General features: G+C 36.4%; 1 protein-coding gene across 1 annotated transcript; it reads right to left on the bottom strand.

The window, feature by feature from the left end:
* Positions 1-1947: 1947 nt before the first annotated feature.
* On the bottom strand, positions 1948-15467 carry LOC143249989 (uncharacterized). The gene is made up of 6 exons (XM_076500623.1): positions 14796-15467; positions 13635-13665; positions 9164-9601; positions 4960-5219; positions 4309-4402; positions 1948-2330 (listed from the first exon to the last, which is right to left on the bottom strand). Exons 1-6 carry the CDS (start codon positions 15123-15125, stop codon positions 1948-1950), a joined length of 1536 nt encoding a protein of 511 aa, XP_076356738.1. The 5' UTR covers positions 15126-15467.
* Between the last annotated feature and the right edge of the window lie 430 nt (positions 15468-15897).

The raw sequence follows: 15897 nt of genomic DNA, 5'->3' as shown, positions 1-15897 counted from the left end.
GTGTGAATTCTTATCTCTACCGACGTTTATTTAAGCAGCTATTAAAAAATATCCCATCGTGACTGGTCAGTTGCTAATCGCTCCAATTTAACGTTTCGTTATTTTATATAACGTTTCCAAATTTGCCCTTTCTCAAAAAAATAAAATTTCACGTTTTCTGTTTTTCCTGGAGAAACTCAAAACCTTCGCAACATATTCACACACCTATGTATATATGGTTAAAGTAATAAAAAGTCTTCCTTTTTTTAGGCTTAACTGTGTTGATACAGCTTATTGCGCCCCCCAGTGGTATAGTGGTATGTCTGCAGAATCGCACCGCTAAAACCAGGTTTCGATACTTGTGGTGGGCAGAGCACATTTCGTCCACTGTGTAACTTTGTGCTTAATTCTAAACAAACAAACAGACGATTGCAAAAGTTACCGGGATATTTCGGATAATGTAACGAGCTTTATTCACTTGAGGGCGCTTTAAGACTAAAAGTGTTTGGAGATGTCGCTGATGAAGACATGTATAAACAGTTCATAACGCACTTTTAGAACCAATGTAAGTTTACGACATTCTCAAAATGTAACTGAAAGCTTACGTGATAAAATCAACACAGCAACTACAGAAGTATGTTTTTATAAAAATGATAAAGTTTTATTTCAAAAATGCCGAAACAAGCGATGCGCAAGTGTTTTACCTGGTTAGTTGGTAGTGACCAACATTTTGTAGGAGTTTGTAAGAAGCATCGGTGAAGTTTTGCTCTTTTACCTCCATCTCTCGACCATAAAGTGAACTAATAACCACAACTAAACTGGGAATTTTTTTTTTGTCGATTTTATTCATTCTTTATTGTGTGTACGTGTGTGTGTGTAAGAAGATGCTGACAACCGTTACAAACAAATACACAAATCAAATATATACGTTTGTATACCTAAATAAGGTGTCAGTAAATTTAATGTTGGAGTGCTATTTGATCATTGAGAATGACTGTTGGAAAGTTAATATTTATAAAGACGTTTATAAGGAAGCTTCTTTCTTCATTGGCTAATATCTTAAACAAGCTAACTGTGACGTCACAGCCTACTAGAGTATGTCAGACTATACTAGACTTTTATACGTCTGTTACTTATTCTTATCGTACATCCAATACAACCTGAAAAAACTGAGCTCTGAGATCAACGTTGTCGGTTTGACAACTTTCCAGTTAATTTGGTCACGTAAGAATGACGACATGCGATGAATAGATTACGACCAAAGTAGTCTGAAAGCTTCTTGAAAGGGACTACTAAAAAAGAGCGTGTTCCAACGTCACTTGTTACTCAGTGGCACAGCGGCATGTCTGCAAACTGACGACGCTAGAAACAGGCTTTCGGTAATCGTAGTGAGACTAAATAGCTCTTTGTGCCTAATAAGGTGAAATAACATGTGATATTTGTGTTTTAAATTAAACAGATGCGAAATACTTTTGATAAATTAGTGTCTCCCACCCAACGGAAGGTGGATATTGTTTTCAATGCTGTATGTATTTATTTCACCTTGGTCAAACTTGCTGTATATATATATATAGGTCGAAGGACAAGCTCATGCTGAAAGTCAATTGCATAACTAAAGAAACTATCCTGACCACAGATCCGAAGGCTAGCGTGTCTTAGCCGCAAAAACGCGCTCCAAACTTTGGGAGCTTTGGAAACGCAAAACTGTGTCTAAATTTCGTTAATAAGTTTTATAAGGGTTAGTGTTGGACGGTGAAGAGTCGCTACCTTCCATCTAGTTCATCAGTTCGAAATTATGGACGACAATGCGCAGAGAGGTCTTGTGTAGCTTCGACAAACATACTAAAACAAGCAAACAATCTGTGTTATCTAAAATTCGATCTCTGTGAAGAACAGACATGCATGAAAAATAATCTCCACCAAAATAAGAAAAGATTCCTTGTTTTTTTTTAACTATTTGCCATAAATTCAAGAAGAAACTTTCTGACAAAAGAAGGGATAATCGTTCCCACAAGGCTTCTCGACCCACTTAAAGTCGTAGCTACGATCGACAGCCACGCAGGATGGAATCCCGTCGGATACGTGCTGAGCACCAGCACCCCAGAAGAAGTTGGAAACCACAGTTCCGTCTTCAAAATTGTAAGAGTTTGCAACATTATTGTCGTTAACTCCTATCCAAATAAGCTCTTGGTTTCGGGTAGAAGAGGTGGCGTTGATGGTCTGCTCCAAGGCTATCTGCTCCAACTCAGTTTTAGGCAGGACCAAAATCCCACCAGTAGCGTTACACACTTGAGCGGAGCCACTGTAAGTTCCCATTTGATCTACAACCGTGTAAAACGTCACCTGAACAGCTGTGTGGGCGATACGAAAAATTCAGTCAGGTTATGACAAAAACATAATAATGTATAAAACATCATTCGAATATCCTCTATATAATATTTATACATAATTTATTAAACTAAATATCTTTAACGATTAATGACTAATTATTTGCGTAATGATGACGTCATATATTGTTCAAGACCTCAGATTTTCTGTGTTTTTACATTTAAGTCATTTTGTGTATTTACTTCTTACCAAAACCCGGTAAAAGACGTGGAAAATTCCTAATAGTAATTGGTGGGATTATTTGCAACATTGATGACGTTTGTAAGCCACCTGGTGCTCATAAAATGTGTTTTAGAAACCTGATGATAACTTCATCCATAATTCTGTGAGTAATGTATCTTTGTTACACTGTAGTGTCTATTACTTCTATACGCTACTAATTTAGGAACGTGTTTATTTTGATCAGAGATTCAACAAAATAAATGAATAAAATATGAAGGAAAATATACTATGTTTTGGTTTTTTTTTGGAATTTCGCACAAAACTACTCGAGAACTATCTGCGCTAGCCATCCCAAATTTATTAGTGTGAGACTAGAGGGAAGGCAGCTAGTCATCACTACCGACCGCCGACTCGTGGGCTACTCTTTTCCCAAAGAATAGTGGGATTGAACAACACATTATAACGTCCACATGGCTGAGAGGGCGGGCATGTTTGATGTGACGGGGATTCGAACCCTTGACTCTCAGATTACGAGTCGAGTACCTTAACCACCGGACCATGTTGAGCTTTTATATACTACGTCACAGTGATACGTACTCGCCAGGTAGTTATCGCCCTCGACTGATGGATTTTGGCCCGGCATGGCCAGGTGGTTAAGGTACTCGACTCGTTATCCAAGGGTAACGGGTTCGAATCATCGTCACATCAAACATTCTCGCCCTTTCAGCCGTGGGGGCGTTATAATGTGACGGGCAATTCCACTATTCGTTGATAAAAGAGTAGCCCAAGAGTCGGCGGTGGGTAGTGATGACTAACTGCCTTCCCTCTAGTCTTACATTGTTAAATTAGGGACGGCCAGCGAAGATAGCCCTCGTGTAGCTTTGCGCGAAATTCAAAACAAAACAAACCACATTTACTCGCCATCTGGAGGATAAATCTTCCAAAAATTATACATTATTTGATTTATAGTTTCGTGAAAGTTAGACAAGAAAGGATTGAAACTAAGAAATCCTCAAAACGTTTTATTCTACCAAGAAAGTCGACAAAGATAAACAATTGTGTGATTAAGTGTGACTTGTAAACGACCCATTCTTCATCAAATATTAAAACATAATTTCTATTAGAGATCAGGTTATTACTCATACAACCAACTCTTACTGCGAGTAAGTTTCATTAGCCATCTGTATCCTCATTATTTGCTTATGAAAGATATTTAGGAATGTGATTGACGTTTTGTTGTTTTAACAGCATATGGTCTTCTTACAAAAAGCTTACAGAATAAAGAGTTAAAGTTCTTTGGTTATCAGATTTCTTTCCCTAGAGAAATACGTGTTTACATTATCAGGCTATCTGCTACAGAAAGAAAACTCTTCCATCATTAGACCACTCAGGTTGTAACAAGTTGCTCTCTATCAAGATGGAAGGTCCTACCCTGATTAAATCACTCAGGTTGTAGCAAGCTGCTATCTACAGAGAGGAGAGGTCCTACCCTGATTAAACCACTCAGGTTGTAGCAAGCTGCTATCTATAGAGAAGGGAGGTCCTACCCTGCTTAAACCACTCAGGTTGTAGCAAGCTACTATCTATAGAGAAGGGAGGTCCTACCCTGATTAAACCACTCAGGTTGTAGCAAGCTGCTATCTATAGAGAGGAGAGGTCCTACCCTGCTTCAGCCACTCAGGTTGTAGTTAGCTGCTATTTATAGAGAAGGGAGGTCCTACCCTGGTTAAACCACTCAGGTTGTAGCAAGCTGCTATCTATAGAGAGGAGAGGTCCTACCCTGCTTCAGCCACTCAGGTTGTAGTAAGCTGCTATTTATAGAGAAGGGAGGTCCTACCCTGGTTAAACCACTCAGGTTGTAACAAGCTGCTATCTATAGAGAGGAGAGGTCCTACCCTGGTTAAACCACTCAGGTTGTAGCAAACTGCTATCTATAGAGAGGAGAGGTCCCCCTTGATTAAACTATTCAGGCTGTAACAGTTTTCTATTTATACAAATGAAAGGTCAACTATTCATTAAAACCACTTAAATTGGTAGGTTACTTTCTCTAGAAATTAAAAGGTACTTTTTACAAAATCCCTTCTCTTTTGGAATAACACTGATTTTGTGAGAGTACTTAATTATCTGTGTTCTGAGCTCAAGTTTTGACTATTTTTGACCACCCCAGATGAAGGAGTCTTCACTTATAGAAAGCTCTCGAACTGCTGAGATTCTTTTCAAAGTTGAAATAATTTAAAATTCTACTGTAAAAGCATTGACCATTTGTAATTTTCTAAATATCATTCTGACCACTTACTCTGAACTTCTGGAGTTGGTGCCGCCGGAAGGTCGCAGACGAAGCTGAGAGCCTGATCACAGGACTTTTCTGACCACTTGTAGCTGTAAGATGAATCCACTGTTACACAGGACTTAACACCATCCTCCACGTACCCTGAACCCCAGAAAAACTCCGAGACGACGGTTCCATCTACAAAGTGAAAAACGTTGTGGGTGGTCTGGTCGTTCGCTCCAATCAAAAAAATATTTGTCAGGGTTACTGGCTTGCGGATAGTGCGATTGTAATACCATTTCAATAGATTGTTGCATTATTGTTGATTTCGGCATGAACAAGTTCCCTCCATTGCTCTCGCAAATGGACTGTGCAGAGGTGTAGTCCTGAGGACTGCTGACGATGGTTATTATCGTAGAAACTGTTCAACAGTAAGGAATGAAGAAAAAACACGAACCGTTCTCAGTCACACTTTGAACTATTACTTTTTTCAATCAAATTAATCAGATATTCAATCACGTGCTGTATTTCATGTCTTAAAAACCTAAACTGATTTTTGATAATAAATTAATAGGAAAGTTTAAAAGGATAACATGATAGTAGTGATTTTAGATAATTCGACATTGACAGCCAATAACACAAGCTGTTTTACGTGGTTCATAGTAAAATCATATCTCCAGTACTATATACAAAAGTAACAACAAACAAGTCAAAATAAACACGAACACCACAATAAACAAAATTACTTAATTATCTAATAATTACCATCAGGTAACAACAACAATTAGCTAGTTATCTAATAATAAACATCTGGTAAACAACAACAATGAGCCAGTTATCTAATAATAACCATCAGGTAAACAACAACAATAAACCAGTTATCTAATAATAACCATCTGGTAAACAACACCAATGAGCCAATTATCTAATAATAACCATCAGGTAAACAACAACAATGAGCCAGTTATCTAATAATAACCATCAGATAAACAACAACAATGAGCTAGTTATCTCATAATAACCATCAGGTAAACAACAACAATGAGCCAATTATTTAATAATAACCATCAGGTAAACAACAACAATGAGCCAATTATCTAATAATAACCATCAGGTAAACAACAACAATGAGCCAATTATCTAATAATAACCATCAGGTAAACAACAACAATGAGCCAGTTATCTAATAATAACCATCTGGTAAACAACAACAATGAGCCATTATCTAATAATAACCATCAGGAAAACAACAACAATGAGCTAGTTATCTAATAATAACCATCAGGTAAACAACAACAATGAGCAAGTTATCCAATAATAAGAATCACGTAAACAACAACAATGAACCAGTTATCTAATAATAAAGATCCAGGAAAACAACAACCATGAACCAGTTATCTAATAATAACCATCAGGTAAACAACAACAATGAGCCAATTATCTAATAATAACCATCAGGTAAACAACAACAATGAGCCAGTTATCTAATAATAACCATCAGGTAAACAACAACAATGAGCCAATTATCTAATAATAACCATCAGGTAAACAACAACAATGAGCCAGTTATCTAATAATAACCATCAGGTAAACAAATACAATATGCTAGTTATCTAATAATAACCATCAGGTAAACAACAACAATGAGCCAGTTATCTAATAATAACCATCTGGTAAACAACAACAATGAGCCAGTTATCTAATAATAACCATCAGGTAAACAACAACAATGAGCCAGTTATCTAATAATAACCATCAGGTAAACAACAACAATGAGCCAGTTATCTAATAATAACCATCTGGTAAACAACAACAATGAGCCAGTTATCTAATAATAACAATCAGGTAAACAACAACAATGAGCCAGTTATCTAATAATAACCATCAGGTAAACAACAACAATGAGCCAGTTATCTAATAATAACAATCTGGTAAACAACAACAATGAGCCAGTTATCTAATAATAACAATCAGGTAAACAACAACAATGAGCCAGTTATCTAATAATAACAATCAGGTAAACAACAACAATGAGCCAGTTATCTAATAATAACAATCAGGTAAACAACAACAATGAGCCAGTTATCTAATAATAACAATCAGGTAAACAACAACAATGAGCCAGTTATCTAATAATAACAATCTGGTAAACAACAACAATGAGCCAGTTATCTAATAATAACAATCAGGTAAACAACAACAATGAGCCAGTTATCTAATAATAACCATCTGGTAAACAACAACAATGAGCCAGTTATCTAATAATAACAATCAGGTAAACAACAACAATGAGCCAGTTATCTAATAATAACAATCAGGTAAACAACAACAATGAGCCAGTTATCTAATAATAACAATCTGGTAAACAACAACAATGAGCCAGTTATCTAATAATAACAATCAGGTAAACAACAACAATGAGCCAGTTATCTAATAATAACCATCTGGTAAACAACAACAATGAGCCATTATCTAATAATAACCATAATAACGATCCAGGAAAACAACAACAATGAACCAGTTATCCAATAATAAGAATCACGTAAACAACAAAAATGAACCAGTTATCTAATAATAACCATCAGGTAAACAACAACAATGAACCAGTTATCTAATAATAAAGATCCAGGAAAACAACAACCATGAACCAGTTATCTAATAATAACCATCAGGTAAACAACAACAATGAGCCAATTATCTAATAATAACCATCAGGTAAACAACAACAATGAGCCAGTTATCTAATAATAACCATCAGGTAAACAACAACAATGAGCCAATTATCTAATAATAACCATCAGGTAAACAACAACAATGAGCCAGTTATCTAATAATAACCATCAGGTAAACAAATACAATATGCTAGTTATCTAATAATAACCATCAGGTAAACAACAACAATGAGCTAGTTATCTAATAATAACCATCAGGTAAACAACAACAATGAGCCAGTTATCTAATAATAACCATCAGGTAAACAACAACAATGAGCCAGTTATCTAATAATAACCATCTGGTAAACAACAACAATGAGCCAGTTATCTAATAATAACAATCAGGTAAACAACAACAATGAGCCAGTTATCTAATAATAACCATCAGGTAAACAACAACAATGAGCCAGTTATCTAATAATAACAATCTGGTAAACAACAACAATGAGCCAGTTATCTAATAATAACAATCAGGTAAACAACAACAATGAGCCAGTTATCTAATAATAACAATCAGGTAAACAACAACAATGAGCCAGTTATCTAATAATAACAATCAGGTAAACAACAACAATGAGCCAGTTATCTAATAATAACAATTAGGTAAACAACAACAATGAGCCAGTTATCTAATAATAACAATCTGGTAAACAAAAACAATGAGCCAGTTATCTAATAATAACAATCAGGTAAACAACAACAATGAGCCAGTTATCTAATAATAACCATCTGGTAAACAACAACAATGAGCCAGTTATCTAATAATAACAATCAGGTAAACAACAACAATGAGCCAGTTATCTAATAATAACAATCAGGTAAACAACAACAATGAGCCAGTTATCTAATAATAACAATCTGGTAAACAACAACAATGAGCCAGTTATCTAATAATAACAATCAGGTAAACAACAACAATGAGCCAGTTATCTAATAATAACCATCTGGTAAACAACAACAATGAGCCATTATCTAATAATAACCATAATAACGATCCAGGAAAACAACAACAATGAACCAGTTATCCAATAATAAGAATCACGTAAACAACAAAAATGAACCAGTTATCTAATAATAACCATCAGGTAAACAACAACAATGAACCAGTTATCTAATAATAAAGATCCAGGAAAACAACAACCATGAACCAGTTATCTAATAATAACCATCAGGTAAACAACAACAACAAACTAGTTATCTCATAATGGCTATCCAGGTAAACAACAGTTATAAACTAGATATCTAATAATGGTAATCCAGGTATTTAGCAGGAACTTGAGAAGTAATATTATAAAGAAATCCATCCAGTGTCATCAAAATTCGATCATATTTGATTGAATTATAGTGTAATAATATTGAGAAACGTCGATTCCTGTGTTCACAGATATATGTTTTCGTTACCTTGACCCTAAAAAACAAAATTATTAATAACTTCTAAGTCGGCACATGGTCCAAAATTATAATAACCGTTTCTGAGACATTTTGTTCAGAGTCACGTTCAGGTATGAAATATTAACCTCTGTTACCTCATGAATAACCTCAGTAGGTAATTGAAAGAATTCTAGAAGTGTAAAGAGAAAAACAACAGAAAACATTTGACTTAATGAAGACAGTTATTTGTATAAGATTTATCCATAGAATATATTGTTACCTTGGTTAACCGTTGACGCTTTGGTATTCTGTTCAGTAGAAATAGATGTGGTTTCAGCTTGTAATTCTGGTAGAATCGGTAATGGTGTGGTTTTGAAAGTTGTGGGCACTGTGGTAAGAATTATTGTAAATGTTGCCACAGTAAAACCTTCCTTCAAGGTTGTGGTGGTGGTTGTTACGTCAGTCGTCACGTTGGGCTTTATTGTTTCACTTGCATCCAGAGTTGTAGTTGTTACGTCAGTCGTCACGTTGGGCTTTATTGTTTCACTTAGAGCCAGAGTTGTAGCTATTACGTCAGTCGTCACGTTGGGCTTTACTGTTTCACTTGGAGCCATTGTGCTGGTGGAAGGTGGTACTTGTGAAGAAACAGGACTTGACTGTTTAGTAGCTGTTGAGACTTTGGTAGTGGTAATCTGTTGGCTTTGGGTCACAAATGAACCTGTATTGTAAAGGAACAAAAATAAAAGTGACAAAGATTAGAATTATATCTAAATAGATGATATACTCAGCCTTAGTTTCTTTTCAATAATCGGACTAATACTTATTTTCTAACTTATTGTCTCAATTCTAATTGGTATAAAAACTATTATGAAATGTCTTGGGTGAAAGTTTAGTTTGAATTTCACACAGACCTATTCGAAGACTCGCCTTCCTTAATTTAGCAGTGACAAACTCGAGAGAAAGCAACTAGCCAACGCCACCAACAGCCGTCTAATGGGCTACTCTCTTTCTAGCGGATAGTGGAATTGACCGTCACATTATATTCCACTCTCTCCATGCTGAAAGGGCAAGCGTCCTGACCACAGAGAGCCATCATTTTATTGGACTTATGAAATAAACTTCAGTTATCTCGACTTCACATACTGCAAACACTAATTGATTTGTTGATAAGCTCAAGCCTACACAATGGTCAAGCTGTACTATGTCCACCACGGCTATCGAAACCTGGATTTCGGAGCTATAAGTCTTTCAAATTTCCACTATACCAGTAAGGGGAGGGATGGCTCTCCAATACACCAAGGATACCTAAACCTAAATTTGTTTTCTTTTACTTCCCTCAAGCTCCGAATCAAATTTTCTTCCCGTTTTGAAAACTGACCATCATTAGGTCTTGATTTCTTATAAGCCAACCCACACACCCCTAAATTTTCTGATAAGATGAATCCATTTTATCTAAACTGTGTAAAACTGACAATTACGTCACTTTTTTATACACTCTCCAATAAGAATACTCTTTTCTCCCTTTCAGTGCTATTATTTTAATATGTTGAGGATAAACCGATTTTTATCACCCTACGGTCTGTGATTCAACATAAATAATTAACATAGTCAAGAAAAATAAAAAACATTCTTCAATTTAGACGCATCTGCAGACCAAATGGTTAGGAGGCACTCCGCTGGAATATTAGGGTCGCAGGTTCGAATCTCCGTTATACCCAACATGCTCGCTCTTTCAGTTTTATAGCATTTTGATGTAACGTTCAATCCCACTATTTCTTGGTAAAAGAGTAGCCCAAGAGTTGGCGGTGGGTGGTGATGACTAACTACTTTCACTTTCACTGCTAAGGCCTAAGGCCCGGCATGGCCAAGCGTATTGAGGCGTGCGACTCGTAACTTGAGGTTCGCGGGTTCGCATCCCCGTCACACCAAACATGCTCGCACTTTCAGCCGTGAGTGCGTTATAATGGGACGGTCAATCCCACTATTCGTTGGTAAAAGAGTAGCCCAAGAGTTGGCGGTGGGTGGTGATGACTAGCTGCCTTCCTTCTCGTCTTACACTGCTAAATTAGGGACGGGTAGTACAGATAGCCCTCGAGTAGCTTTGTGCGAAATTCAAAAAACAAAAAAAAACAAATTCACTGCTAAATTAGAGGACGGCTAGCCCTCGAGTAGCTTTGCGCGAAATTCAAATCAAACGTATATATACAAAACTAAAAAAAAAATCAGCAGTGGCTTTGTAGGCTCATGCTCCTGCCTTCTAGCCCTTATGCCCCCCGAAGTACCTTTTATATCTTATCATAAAAGCGGTCAGATACACCATATTCCAGATTCTTCTTGCTATGAATTATTAGGAAAAAAAACAAGACGTCTTTGTTAAATGGTAACAGGGATTTCACAATAAAACAATGTTAACCGTGTTATGCTACTAATGTTAATACACAAAATTTCATTGTTTAATTTTACATTTCAAAAGATTTTATAAGCTTTTCATCCTATGTGTACCAGAGACAACCTATAGTTTCCATAGCTCCCTCTAAGAACGAAATAAAACAAAATAAAAACAACTGATATTACGGTACTTAAAATGTGACAGATTTTGTTAAGTTAACCCTTAACATTTGAATATTTCACACACGTTACTTATTTTACTGAACTCTACCGAACGTCATATGGGACAGTCGCTCATCAGGGCGTGGTCGTTGAAGACCTACTTAGAATATGCCATAACTTAACGTTTTGGAACCACGTGGGACCTACTGGACCATATCGGCTGTTACATCCTCTAGACTAAACTAAAAACACGTTGCTTTACTCAACATAATTATAAACATTTAGCACTCCGTAGAGCTTTAAAACCACGTTCGTTATATCTGATTTTCCTAAACTTACATGTCAGTTTCGCTTAAATTAACCTCCTGACCTAAGAAGTGGTCCTACTTTGCCCTTCCTATTCTAAAAAGTGGTCACACTTTAACCTTCCTGCTCCAGGACGTGGTCACTTTTTTGGCCCTCCTGCTCTAAGAAATGGCCATTCTTCGACCCTCCTGCTCTAAGAAGTGGTCACTTTTTCACCTTCCTATTCTAAGTGGTCATTCTTTGGTTTGTCTCTGCGTTTGTTTTAGTGTAAGCCTCAGTAGTTTAATCTAAGCGCTATTTGTCGTAGTACAACATTTGTGTGATTATTTCACAATTTAAAACACAATTCGTGTGTGTTTGTTTGTGTTCACCGAGGGGAACTGAGCCCCTGATTTGTAAATCCAAATACTTACCGCTGTCCCAGCAGGGGACTAAACACAATACTTTGCTGTACATAGTTATTAATACTATAATACTTTCTATTGTTTCACTTACAACCACAGTAACCGAAGTTTGACTGTGTGGGTATTTGGGTATTGATGTTGTTAAATACCCAGGAGGGTCAGGTACATTTGACCTCTTCCTCCCTCCCGAACGATTATAGCGTCTGTCTTTAGGGTTTTTTTGTTTTTTTTTAAGCTTTGGGCCAGAGTAAAAGTATAACATCATACTCAGGTCCATTTCAGGGCTCAGTCCATGCATAGACGAACAAGAAGTTTTTTTTTTTCTTCCATGTATATTTTTTTTTTTGTATTTTCATATATATATATTTTTTTGTATTTTTCTCCTTTTTCTCGATTGAGAGAATGCTACTACTACTTGTAGTAACACAAACACACACACAGAAAAGAAAGTAATAATAATTATTATTATTCAATACTTGAATAATAATTCAAAAAGAGAAAAAAAAATAATAATAATGATTAAAAAAGAAAATAATAATTATAATAATAAAAAGAAACAAGGACTAAGTGTCTAGTGCATAGTGGCCAGCTTGTGTTACATTTCTTAAATATATGTTAAAAGGGAGAGGTATTTAGGACCATTTACATCATGTACGTGATATCTGTCGAGATCACACATTAAGTCATTTTTATACCAATTCTTATTGAAATATTTTAGAGAATTATGCAAGAGTCTTTCAGATATTGTGTCTATGTTTGCATACTTGTGCATGAATGTGGTTGAGGTGCTACGTGGTACTTTGTATGCTGAAGTTAGTACTGAATTTTGTATACGTTGAAGTTTCTGTACATGTGTGGGTGCTATGTTAATCCAGGCAGGTGATGCATATTCTGTTGTTGGTCTAATGTACGTTTTGTAGATTTTAAGTATGTTGTCTGGTGATGTTCCTTGGATTTTACCTGAAAGACTTCTTGCATAGTTTGCTCTTTTCCAGATTCGTATCAGTACATTTTTAATGTGTGGTAGCCACGTTAATTTTGAGCCATAGGTTAGACCTAGAAATTTAGCAGAAGTAGCAGTCAGTAAAAGTGATCCATTCATATAGAGTACCGAAGAAAAGTATGTGTGTTTGTTTTTGAATTTCGCGCAAAGTTACACGAGAATCAACTACGCTAGTCGTCCCTAATTTAACAATGCAAGACCAGAGGGAAGGCAGCTAGTCATCACCACCCACTGCCAACTCTTGGGTTACTCTTTTACCAAGTAATAGTGTGGTTAACCGTAACATTATAACGCCCCCACGGCTGAAAGGGCGAGCATGTTTGGTGTGACGGGGATTTGAACCTGCGACCCTCGGATTACGAGTCGATCACCCTAACCAGCTGACCATGCCGGGCCTCCGTAGATAGATGGTAACCTTCTTTTAAAATTATTTATTCCAATAATATTTTAAAACCATGGTAATTAATTAATTTTGTATTGTTACTTACCCATGGTAGCACAACTGGTTGTATCACAAGTCTAGGGAAATCAGAAAGATCGTGAATGTATAGAAATACACTTTCAATTAGACATTTTTTTAAGCTTTATTATAAGAAGACATTTATGTTTCTATGGTAACTCGTACAGTACAACAAAACGAAATCAGTGATATGGGAAGACTTAGTTTAAGAAAAATATTAAATACATTTTAAAAATAAATTTGATTATATTTTTAAACGAGATAAGAATAATTATTTGTGATGTAGTTAACCTGGAACAAGGGTTAACAAGTTTATTACGACACAGGTCAAGCTATCCTGGAACAAGGGTTAACAAGTTTATTATGACACAGGTCAAGCTAACCTGGAACAAGGGTTACAAGTTTATTACGACATAGGTCAAGCTACCCTAGAACAAGGGTTTACGAGTTTATTACGACAGAGATCAAGCTAACCTGGAACAAGGGTTTACAAGTTTATTACGACAGAGGTCAAGCTAACCTGGAACAAGGGTTTACAAGTTTATTACGACAGAGGTCAAGCTAACCTGGAAAAAGGGTTACAAGTTTATTACGACACAGGTCAAGCTAACCTGGAACAAGGGTTTACAAGTTTATTATGACAAAGGTCAAGCTACCCTATAACAAGGGTTTACAAGTTTATTACGACAGAGGTCAAGCTAACCTGGGACAAGGGTTTACAAGTTTATTACGACAGAGGTCAAATTGTTGAAAGTTTTCGTGTGGCTCAGCAGTAAGCCTAAAGCACTATTCTTACCTATGGATCGACAGTAACATACAACCTACCTATTGATCGACAGTAACATAGAACATACCTATGGATCGACAGTAACATACAACATACCTATGGATCGACAGTAACATACAACCTACCTATTGATCGACAGTAACATAGAACATACCTATGGATCGACAGTAACATACAACATACCTATGGATCGACAGTAGCATACAACATACCTATGGATCGACAGTAACATACAACATACTTATGGATCGACAGTAACATACAACTTACCTATGGATCGATAGTAACATACAACTTACCTATGGATCGACAGTAACATACAACATACCTATGGATCGACAGTAACATACAACCTACCTATTGATCGACAATAGTTTGTTGTTCTTTCTATCTCAAACTTACTTGCACGTCTTCTATTCTGTAATAGGTGTATCCTTCTCGAGCTATGACGTCTTGAGAGTCGCTGGAATAGTCGGCAAAAATTAAAATGCATTTGTCTTGCCCATAGTTCAACCCTGAGCAGCCGCTCTCTCGTCCACAGTGACCAGCGCAGTCGACGATACCAGACGACTTCGTTTCTCTCGCGAGACGGTCATTCACTAACCGAAATGTTTCCGTTCCGTAAGTCGCCATCCCCTTTAAATTCCTTACCACACGAACTGCAAGTGTCCTAGGTATGTTGACCAAACACAAGGTCAGCAGGACTGTTAGAGTGTTCACAGTTCTACACATCCTCACGAATGATTTGCTCTTAGCGAGACATTCACCATTGACTGACTCCAGTCGCTAGGCAGTTATTAACGAAACTGTTGTTGTTGTTGTATTTAAATAGATAGGCCTAATTTAATGATTTACAACAATAGTAGTTTCTCTCTTCCTGTCACGAACACAAAAAAGATAACTAACGAGCGCTTCGTTCGCGTGCTTACACGGCGTGCAAACTTCAACAATTTGTCTCTTGAACGACTAAAACCGTTCAACTGGTGTATAAACATGCTAGAACCTGGATGTTTTTAGCCAAACGCAAGTGTGCCTCTAGTGGACATGAAATATTAATCTTCGAACGATGTTTATTAAAACCATATTCTCTTAACCTTATCCGGATCCAGATCCACGTGCACGGTAGATACCGGTCACTAATGCATGTCAAATAAAGTAATACGCTAGGCCTTTTTTTTTAAATTTTCCATCTAGAATTTCTCTTATAATAATGTATTACAACTCTTTGTAAACAACTAAGGTTGAATAATAAAACACGAGAACTATACGCTAATGATATTTTATAAACATGGAGACGTCTCACAGTTTTATGAAATTCTGACGTACGTTCTGAGCGCAGATAGCCCTCGAGTAGTTTTGCACGAAATTCAAAAAGACAAACAAACTTTCTGTGATACATTATAATAAAATAGCTGCTGAGAAGAATTTATCAGTTTTGGTCAGAGAAAGAGTCGAATGTATTTTTAAAAATACTGTAATACTATTAGCTGACATACTCAGTCAA

This window comes from Tachypleus tridentatus, chromosome 4 (genome assembly GCF_004210375.1).
Source record: "Tachypleus tridentatus isolate NWPU-2018 chromosome 4, ASM421037v1, whole genome shotgun sequence".
NCBI classification, from domain to species: Eukaryota; Metazoa; Arthropoda; class Merostomata; order Xiphosura; family Limulidae; genus Tachypleus; species Tachypleus tridentatus.
Note: the sequence above shows the minus strand (reverse complement) of the source record. Positions and strands in the feature narration are given on the sequence as shown.